Genomic DNA, 9,900 nt, shown 5'->3' on the forward strand with positions numbered 1-9,900 from the left:
ATTATACCACAGACCACATCAGCATCAATTATACCACAGACCACATCAGCATCAATTATACCACAGACCACATCAGCATCAATTATACCACAGACCACATCAGCATCAATTATACCACAGACCACATCAGCATCAATTATACCACAGACCACATCAGCATCAATTATACCACAGACCACATCAGTTATACCACAGACCACATCAGCATCAATTATACCACAGACCACATCAGCATCAATTATACCACAGACCACATCAGTTATACCACAGACCACATCAGCATCAATTATACCACAGACCACATCAGCATCAATTATACCACAGACCACATCAGCATCAATTATACCACAGACCACATCAGCATCAATTATACCACAGACCACATCAGCATCAATTATACCACAGACCACATCAGCATCAATTATACCACAGACCACATCAGCATCAATTATACCACAGACCACATCAGCATCAGTTATACCACAGACCACATCAGCATCAATTATACCACAGACCACATCAGTTATACCACAGACCACATCAGCATCAATTATACCACAGACCACATCAGCATCAATTATACCACAGACCACATCAGCATCAATTATACCACAGACATTAATTAGCATCAGAAAACACAGGTGTGTGTGTGTGTGTGTGTGTGTGTGTGTGTGTGTGTGTGTGTGTGTGTGTGTGTGTGTGTGTGTGTGTGTGTGTGTGTGTGTGTGTGTGTGTGGAGTGACCTGATTGGTCTCCATCCAGCGGCAGGCCTCCTGTATGTGATTAAACTCCACGAAGGCGAATCCACGGCTCTGACCTGGTCACCACGCCAACCAGCCAGCGCCATGGCAACCCAACAACAACAACAACAACATAACGCAGTGTCGGGTTAGTGCTTAGAGAGAGAGGAGAGGAGGCGAGGAGGAGAGGTGGAGAGGAGGAGAGGAGGGGAGAGGAGGAGAGAGAGGAGGAGAGGAGGGGAGAGGAGAGAGAGGAGGAGAGGAGGAGAGGAGGAGAGGAGAGAGAGGAGAGGAGAGGAGGAGAGGATGAGAGAGAGGAGAGAGAGGAGGAGAGGAGGGGAGAGGAGAGAGAGGAGGAGAGGAGGAGAGGAGAGAGAGGAGAGGAGAGGAGGAGAGGAGGAGAGGAGGAGAGAGAGGAGAGAGAGGAGGAGAGGAGGGGAGAGGAGAGAGAGGAGGAGAGGAGGGGAGAGGAGAGAGAGGAGGAGAGGAGGAGAGGAGGAGAGGAGAGAGAGGAGAGGAGGAGAGGAGGAGAGGAGAGAGAGGAGAGGAGGAGAGAGAGGAGAGAGAGGAGGAGAGGAGGGGAGAGGAGAGAGAGGAGGAGAGGAGGAGAGGAGGAGAGGAGGAGAGAGAGGAGAGGAGAGGAGAGGAGGAGAGGAGAGGAGAGGAGAGGAGAGGAGGAGAGGAGAGGAGAGGAGAGGAGGAGAGGAGGGGAGAGGAGAGAGAGGAGGAGAGGAGGGGAGAGAGGAGGAGAGGAGGAGAGGAGAGGAGGAGAGGAGGAGAGGAGAGGACAGAGAGGAGGAGAGGAGGAGAGGAGGGGAGAGGAGAGAGAGGAGGAGAGGAGGAGAGGAGGAGAGGAGAGAGAGGAGGATAGGAGGAGAGGAGGAGAGAGAGGAGGAGAGGAGGGGAGAGGAGAGAGAGGAGGAGAGGAGGAGAGGAGGGGAGAGGAGAGAGAGGAGGAGAGGAGGAGAGGAGGAGAGGAGGGGAGAGAGGAGGAGAGGAGAGGAGGAGAGGAGAGGAGATGAGAGGAGAGAGAGGAGAGGAGGAGAGGAGGAGAGGAGAGAGAGGAGAGGAGGATAGGAGAGAGGAGGAGAGGAGAGAGAGGAGGAGAGGAGGAGAGGAGGAGAGGAGGAGAGAGAGGAGAGGAGAGGAGAGAGAGGAGGAGAGGAGGAGAGAGAGGAGGAGAGGAGAGGAGGAGAGAGGAGAGGAGGAGAGGAGGAGAGGAGAGGAGAGGAGGAGAGGAGAGGAGGAGAGGAGAGGAGAGAGAAGAGAGGAGAAAGAAAGAGAAGGAGAGAGAGGAGAGGAGGAGAGGAGAGGAGAGGAGAGGAGGAGAGAGGAGAGGAGAGGAGGAGAGGAGGGGAGAGGAGGAGAGAGGAGAGGAGGAGAGAGGAGAGGAGTGAGAGGAGGAGAGGAGAGAGGAGAGGAGTGAGAGGAGGAGAGGAGAGAGGAGAGGAGGAGAGGAGGGGAGAGGAGGAGAGAGGAGAGGAGGAGAGAGGAGAGGAGGAGAGAGGAGGAGAGGAGTGAGGAGAGGAGGAGAGGAGGAGAGGAGGAGAGAGGAGAGGAGGAGAGGAGGAGAGGAGGAGAGAGGAGAGAGGAGAGGAGAGAGATTAGAGGAGAGAGATGAGAGGAGAGGAGAGAGGAGAGAGATGAGAGGAGAGGAGAGAGATGAGAGGAGGAGAGGAGAGGAGAGAGATGAGAGGAGGAGAGGAGAGGAGGAGAGAGAAGAGAGGAGAGAGATGAGAGGAGAGGAGGAGAGGAGGAGAGAGATGGAGGAGAGGAGGAGAGAGATGAGGAGAGAGAGGAGAGGACAGGAGAGAGAGGACAGGAGGAGAGAGAGAGGAGGAGAGGAGGAGAGAGAAGAGAGAAGAGAGAAGAGAGAGGAGAGGAGGAGAGAGAGGAGAGGAGGAGAGGAGGAGAGGAGAAGAAGAGGAGAGGAGGAGAGGAGAGGAGAGAGAGGAGAGGACAGGAGAGAGAGGAGAGGAGAGAAGAGGAGAGGAGGAGAGGAGAGAGATTGAGGAGGAGAGGAGAGGAGGAGAGAGAAGAGAGGAGAGAGATGAGAGGAGAGGAGAGGAGAGGAGGGGAGAGGAGAACAGAGGAGAATAGAGGAGAGGAGAACAGAGGAGAGGAGAGGAGAGGAGAGGAGAGGAGGAGAGAGAGGACAGGAGGAGAGAGAGAGGAGAGGAGGAGAGGAGGAGAGAGAAGAGAGAAGAGAGAAGAGAGAGGAGAGGAGGAGAGAGAGGAGAGGAGAGAGAAGAGAGGAGAGAGAGGAGAGGAGGAGAGAGAAGAGAGAAGAGAGAAGAGAGAAGAAAGAGAGGAGAGGAGGAGAGAGGAGAGAGAAGAGAGGGGAGAGAGAAGAGAGAGATGAGAGAGGAGGAGAGAGAGGAGAGAGAAGAGAGAGATGAGAGAGAGGAGAGAGAGGAGAGGAGAGAGAAGAGAGATGAGAGAGATGAGAGAGAGGAGAGGACAGGAGAGAGAGGAGAGGAGAGAGAAGAGAGAGGAGGAGAGGAGAGAGAGGAGGAGAGGAGGAGAGGAGGAGAGGAGGAGAGAGAGGAGAGGAGAGGAGAGAGAGGAGGAGAGGAGGAGAGAGAGGAGGAGAGGAGAGGAGGAGAGAGGAGAGGAGGAGAGGAGAGGAGGAGAGGAGAGGAGGGGAGAGGAGAGAGAGGAGGAGAGGAGGGGAGAGAGGAGGAGAGGAGGAGAGGAGAGGAGGAGAGGAGGAGAGGAGAGGACAGAGAGGAGGAGAGGAGGAGAGGAGGGGAGAGGAGAGAGAGGAGGACGAGGAGGAGAGGAGGAGAGGAGAGAGAGGGAGGATAGGAGGAGAGGAGGAGAGAGAGGAGGACGAGGAGGGGAGAGGAGAGAGAGAGGAGATGAGGAGAGGAGGGGAGAGGAGGAGAGGGAGGAGAGGAGGAGAGGAGGAGAGGAGGGGAGAGAGGAGGAGAGGAGGAGGGAGGAGAGGAGAGGAGATGAGAGGAGAGAGAGGAGAGGAGGAGAGGAGGAGAGGAGAGAGAGGAGAGGAGGATAGGAGAGAGGAGGAGAGGAGAGAGAGGAGGAGAGGAGGAGAGGAGGAGAGGAGGAGAGAGAGGAGAGGAGAGGAGAGAGAGGAGGAGAGGAGGAGAGAGAGGAGGAGAGGAGAGGAGGAGAGAGGAGAGGAGGAGAGGAGGAGAGGAGAGGAGAGGAGGAGAGGAGAGGAGGAGAGGAGAGGAGAGAGAAGAGAGGAGAAAGAAAGAGAAGGAGAGAGAGGAGAGGAGGAGAGGAGAGGAGAGGAGAGGAGGAGAGAGGAGAGGAGAGGAGGAGAGGAGGGGAGAGGAGGAGAGAGGAGAGGAGGAGGAGAGGAGAGGAGTGGAGAGGAGGAGAGGAGAGAGGAGAGGAGTGAGAGGAGGAGAGGAGAGAGGAGAGGAGGAGAGGAGGGGAGAGGAGGAGAGAGGAGAGGAGGAGAGAGAGAGAGGAGGAGAGAGGAGGAGAGGAGTGAGGAGAGGAGGAGAGGAGGAGAGGAGGAGAGAGGAGAGGAGGAGAGGAGGAGAGGAGGAGAGGAGGAGAGGAGAGGAGAGAGATTAGAGGAGAGAGATGAGAGGAGAGGAGAGAGGAGAGAGATGAGAGGAGAGGAGAGAGATGAGAGGAGGAGAGGAGAGGAGAGAGATGAGAGGAGGAGAGGAGAGGAGGAGAGAGAAGAGAGGAGAGAGATGAGAGGAGAGGAGGAGAGGAGGAGAGAGATGAGGAGAGGAGGAGAGAGATGAGGAGAGAGAGGAGAGGACAGGAGAGAGAGGACAGGAGGAGAGAGAGAGGAGGAGAGGAGGAGAGAGAAGAGAGAAGAGAGAAGAGAGAGGAGAGGAGGAGAGAGAGGAGAGGAGGAGAGGAGGAGAGGAGAGAAGAGGAGAGGAGGAGAGGAGAGGAGAGAGAGGAGAGGACAGGAGAGAGAGGAGAGGAGAGAAGAGGAGAGGAGGAGAGGAGAGAGATGAGAGGAGGAGAGGAGAGGAGGAGAGAGAAGAGAGGAGAGAGATGAGAGGAGAGGAAAGGAGAGGAGGGGAGAGGAGAACAGAGGAGAATAGAGGAGAGGAGAACAGAGGAGAGGAGAGGAGAGGAGAGGAGAGGAGGAGAGAGAGGACAGGAGGAGAGAGAGAGGAGAGGAGGAGAGGAGGAGAGAGAAGAGAGAAGAGAGAAGAGAGGAGAGAGAGGAGAGGAGGAGAGAGAAGAGAGAGGACAGGAGAGAGAGGACAGGAGGAGAGAGAGAGGAGGAGAGGAGGAGAGAGAAGAGAGAAGAGAGAAGAGAGAGGAGAGGAGGAGAGAGAGGAGAGGAGAGAGAAGAGAGGAGAGAGAGGAGAGGAGGAGAGAGAAGAGAGAAGAGAGAAGAGAGAAGAAAGAGAGGAGAGGAGGAGAGAGGAGAGAGAAGAGAGGGGAGAGAGAAGAGAGAGATGAGAGAGGAGGAGAGAGAGGAGAGAGAAGAGAGAGATGAGAGAGAGGAGAGAGAGGAGAGGAGAGAGAAGAGAGAGATGAGAGAGATGAGAGAGAGGAGAGGACAGGAGAGAGAGGAGAGGAGAGAGAAGAGAGAGGAGGAGAGGAGAGAGAGGAGGAGAGGAGGAGAGGAGGAGAGGAGGAGAGAGGAGGAGAGGAGAGGAGAGAGAGGAGGAGAGGAGGAGAGAGAGGAGGAGAGGAGAGGAGGAGAGAGGAGAGGAGGAGAGGAGAGGAGGAGAGGAGAGGAGGAGAGGAGAGGAGGAGAGGAGAGGAGAGGAGGAGAGGAGAGGAGGAGAGGAGAGGAGAGAGAAGAGAGGAGAAAGAAAGAGAAGGAGAGAGAGGAGAGGAGGAGAGGAGAGGAGAGGAGAGGAGGAGAGAGGAGAGGAGAGGAGGAGAGGAGGGGAGAGGAGGAGAGAGGAGAGGAGGAGAGAGGAGAGGAGTGAGAGGAGGAGAGGAGAGAGGAGAGGAGGAGAGGAGGGGAGAGGAGTGAGAGGAGGAGAGGAGAGAGGAGAGGAGGAGAGGAGGAGAGAGGAGAGGAAGAGAGGAGGAGAGAAGAGAGGAGGAGAGAGGAGAGGAGGTATGAAGGAGAGGAGGAGAGGAGGAGAGGAGGAGAGAGGAGAGGAGGAGAGGAGGAGAGGAGGAGAGGAGGAGAGGAGAGGAGAGAGATTAGAGGAGAGAGATGAGAGGAGTGGAGAGATGAGAGGAGGAGAGGAGAGGAGAGAGATGAGAGGAGGAGAGGAGAGGAGGAGAGAGAAGAGAGGAGAGAGATGAGAGGAGGGGAGGAGGGAGGAGAGAGATGAGGAGAGGAGGAGAGAGATGAGGAGAGAGAGGAGAGGACAGGAGAGAGAGGACAGAGGAGAGAGAGAGGAGGAGAGGAGGAGAGAGAAGAGAGAAGAGAGAAGAGAGAGGAGAGGAGGAGAGAGAGGAGAGGAGGAGAGGAGAGAAGAGGTGAGGAGGGAGAGGAGAGGAGAGAGAGGAGAGGACAGGAGAGAGAGGAGAGGAGAGAAGAGGAGAGGAGGAGAGGAGAGGAGAGAGATGAGAGGAGGAGAGGAGAGGAGGAGGAGAGAGAAGAGAGGAGAGAGATGAGAGGAGAGGAGAGGAGAGGAGAGGAGAGGAGGGGAGAGGAGAACAGAGGAGAATAGAGGAGAGGAGAACAGAGGAGAACAGAGGAGAGGAGAGGAGAGGAGGAGAGAGAGGACAGGAGGAGAGAGAGAGGAGAGGAGGAGAGGAGGAGAGAGAAGAGGAAGAGAGAAGGAGAGAGGAGAGGAGGAGAGAGAGGAGAGGAGAGAGAAGAGAGGAGAGAGAGGAGATGAGAGGAGAGAGAGAGAAGGAAGAGAGAAGAGAGAGAGAGAAGAAAGAGAGGAGAGGAGGAGAGAGGAGAGAGAAGAGAGGGGAGAGAGAAGAGAGAGATGAGAGAGGAGGAGAGAGAGGAGAGAGAAGAGAGAGATGAGAGAGAGGAGAGGACAGGAGAGAGGAGAGAGATGAGAGAGAGGAGAGAGAGGAGAGGAGAGAGAAGAGAGAGATGAGAGAGATGAGAGAGAGGAGAGGACAGGAGAGAGAGGAGAGGAGAGAGAAGAGAGAGATGAGAGAGAGGAGAGAGAGGAGATGAGAGGAGAGAGAAGGAGGAGAGAGAGGAGAGGAGAGATGAGAGGAGGAGAGAGAGGAGAGGAGAGGAGAGAGAAGGAGGAGAGAGAGGAAGAGGAGGAGAGAGAGGAGAGGAGAGAGAAGAGAGAGAGGAGAGGAGGAGAGAGAGGGAGAGGAGGAGAGAGAGGAGAGGGAGGAGAGGAGAGGAGAGAAGGAGGAGAGAGAGGAGAGAGAGAGAGAGAAGAGAGAGATGAGAGAGATGAGAGAGATGAGAGAGATGAGAGAGATGAGAGAGAGGAGAGAGATGAGAGAGAGGAGAGAGAGATGAGAGGAGAGGAGGAGAGAGAGGAGAGGAGAGAGAAGAGGAGAGAGAAGAGAGGAGAGAGAGATGAGAGAGAGGAGAGGAGGAGAGAGAGGAGAGAGGTGAGAGGAGAAAGAAAGAGAAGGAGAGAGAGGAGAGGAGGAGAGGAGAGGAGAGGAGAGGAGGAGAGAGGAGAGGAGAGGAGGAGAGGAGGGAGAGGAGGAGAGAGGAAGAGGAGGAGAGAGGAGAGGAGTGAGAGGAGGAGAGGAGAGAGAGGAGAGGAGGAGAGGAGGGGAGAGGAGTGAGAGGAGGAGAGGAGAGAGGAGAGGAGGAGAGGAGGAGAGAGGAGGAGAGAGGAGAGGAGGAGAGAGGAGAGGAGGAGAGAGAGGAGGAGAGGAGTGAGGAGAGGAGGAGAGGAGGAGAGGAGGAGAGAGGAGAGGAGGAGAGGAGGAGAGGAGGAGAGGAGGAGAGGAGAGGAGAGAGATTAGAGGAGAGAGATGAGAGGAGAGGAGAGAGATGAGAGGAGGAGAGGAGAGGAGAGAGATGAGAGGAGGAGAGGAGAGGAGGAGAGAGAAGAGAGGAGAGAGAGAGAGGAGGGAGAGAGGAGGAGAGAGATGAGGAGAGGAGGAGAGAGAGAGGGAGAGAGAGGAGAGGACAGGGAGAGAGAGGACAGGAGGAGAGAGGAGAGGAGGAGAGGAGGAGAGAGAGAGAGAAGAGAGAAGAGAGAGGAGAGGAGGAGAGAGAGGAGAGGAGGAGAGGAGGAGAGGAGAGAAGAGGAGAGGAGGAGAGGAGAGGAGAGAGAGGAGAGGACAGGAGAGAGAGGAGAGGAGAGAAGAGGAGAGGAGGAGAGGAGAGGAGAGAGATGAGAGGAGGAGAGGAGAGGAGGAGGAGAGAGAAGAGAGGAGAGAGATGAGAGGAGAGGAGAGGAGAGGAGGGGAGAGGAGAACAGAGGAGAATAGAGGAGAGGAGAACAGAGGAGAACAGAGGAGAGGAGAGGAGAGGAGGAGAGAGAGGACAGGAGGAGAGAGAGAGGAGAGGAGGAGAGGAGGAGAGAGAAGAGAGAAGAGAGAAGAGAGAGGAGAGGAGGAGAGAGAGGAGAGGAGAGAGAAGAGAGGAGAGAGAGGAGAGGAGGAGAGAGAAGAGAGAAGAGAGAAGAGAGAAGAGAGAAGAAAGAGAGGAGAGGAGGAGAGAGGAGAGAGAAGAGAGGGGAGAGAGAAGAGAGAGATGAGAGAGGAGGAGAGAGAGGAGAGAGAAGAGAGAGATGAGAGAGAGGAGAGGACAGGAGAGAGGAGAGAGATGAGAGAGAGGAGAGAGAGGAGAGGAGAGAGAAGAGAGAGATGAGAGAGATGAGAGAGAGGAGAGGACAGGAGAGAGAGGAGAGGAGAGAGAAGAGAGAGATGAGAGAGAGGAGAGAGAGGAGATGAGAGGAGAGAGAAGGAGGAGAGAGAGGAGAGGAGAGATGAGAGGAGGAGAGAGAGGAGAGGAGAGGAGAGAGAAGGAGGAGAGAGAGGAGAGGAGGAGAGAGAGGAGAGGAGAGAGAAGAGAGAGAGGAGAGGAGGAGAGAGAGGAGAGGAGGAGAGAGAGGAGAGGAGAGGAGAGGAGAGGAGAGAAGGAGGAGAGAGAGGAGAGAGATGAGAGAGAAGAGAGAGATGAGAGAGATGAGAGAGATGAGAGAGATGAGAGAGAGGAGAGAGATGAGAGAGAGGAGAGAGAGATGAGAGGAGAGGAGGAGAGAGAGGAGAGGAGAGAGAAGAGGAGAGAGAGAGAGAGGAGAGAGAGATGAGAGAGAGGAGAGGAGGAGAGAGAGGAGAGAGGTGAGAGAGAGAGAAGAGAGAGATGAGAGAGAGGAGAGGAGGAGAGAGGAGAGAGGTGAGAGAGAGAAGAGAGAGATGAGAGAGAGGAGGAGAGAGAGGAGAGGACAGGACAGGAGAGAGAGATGAGAGAGAGGAGGAGAGAGATGAGAGAGAGGAGAGGAGATGACAGGAGAGAGAGGAGAGATGAGAGAGAGGAGGAGAGAGATGAGAGAGAGGAGGAGAGAGGTGAGAGAGAGGAGAGGACAGGAGAGAGGAGAGAGAGAAGAGAGAGGGGAGAGAGAGGGGGTAGAAGAGAGGAGAAGAGAGAGGGGAGAAGAGAGGGGGAGAAGAGAGGGGGTAGAAGAGAGAGGGGAGAAGAGAAGAGAGGAGAAGAGAGAGGGGAGAAGAGAGGGGTGAGAAGAGAGGGGGGAGAAGAGGGTAGAGAGGGGGAGAAGAGAGAGGGGAGAAGAGAGAGGGGAGAAGAGAGGGGTGAGAAGAGAGGGGAGAAGAGAGAGGGGAGAAGAGAGAGGGGAGAAGAGAGAGGGGAGAAGAGAGAGGGGAGAAAAGAGAGGGGCGAAGAGAGGGGGGAGAAGAGAGAGGGTAGAAGAGGGAAGAGAGGGGAGAAGAGGGAAGAGAGGGGAGAAGAGAAGGGGGAGAAGAGAAGGGGAGAAGAGAAGGGGAGAGGAGAGAGGGGAGAGAGAGGAGAGAGAGAGGAGAGAGAGGAGAGAGAGGGGAGAGAGAGAGAGGAAGGAGAGGGAGGGAGAGGGAGGGAGAGGGTGTGTTTTATCCCAAATAGGCCATACACTGGACAGGTAACTATAGCTGGTGTGAGATCTGCAGGTCTATTACCTGGTGTGAGATCTGTAGGTACTATTACCTGGTGTGAGATCTGTAGGTACTATTACCTGGTGTGAGATCTGTAGGTACTATTACCTGGTGTGAGATCTGCAGGTACTATTACCTGGTGTGAGATCTGTAGGTACTATTACCTGGTGTGATGAGAATCTGGTAGTGGTACTATTACCTGGTGTGAGATCTG

At 55.2% G+C, this 9,900-nt stretch overlaps 1 protein-coding gene across 4 annotated transcripts in view; it reads right to left on the reverse strand.

The window, feature by feature from the left end:
* The window catches only part of rbm10 (RNA binding motif protein 10), an 80,594-nt gene that overhangs the window by 50,726 nt on the left and 19,968 nt on the right, over positions 1-9,900 (reverse strand). For all 4 annotated transcript variants that reach the window (XM_055932798.1, XM_055932797.1, XM_055932796.1 and 1 more), the window contains one exon: positions 744-817. In XM_055932798.1, the coding sequence (XP_055788773.1) occupies positions 744-817 (74 nt within the window). The remainder of the gene's footprint in view (positions 1-743; positions 818-9,900) is intronic.

This window comes from Salvelinus fontinalis, chromosome 8 (assembly GCF_029448725.1).
Source record: "Salvelinus fontinalis isolate EN_2023a chromosome 8, ASM2944872v1, whole genome shotgun sequence".
NCBI lineage: Eukaryota > Metazoa > Chordata > Actinopteri > Salmoniformes > Salmonidae > Salvelinus > Salvelinus fontinalis.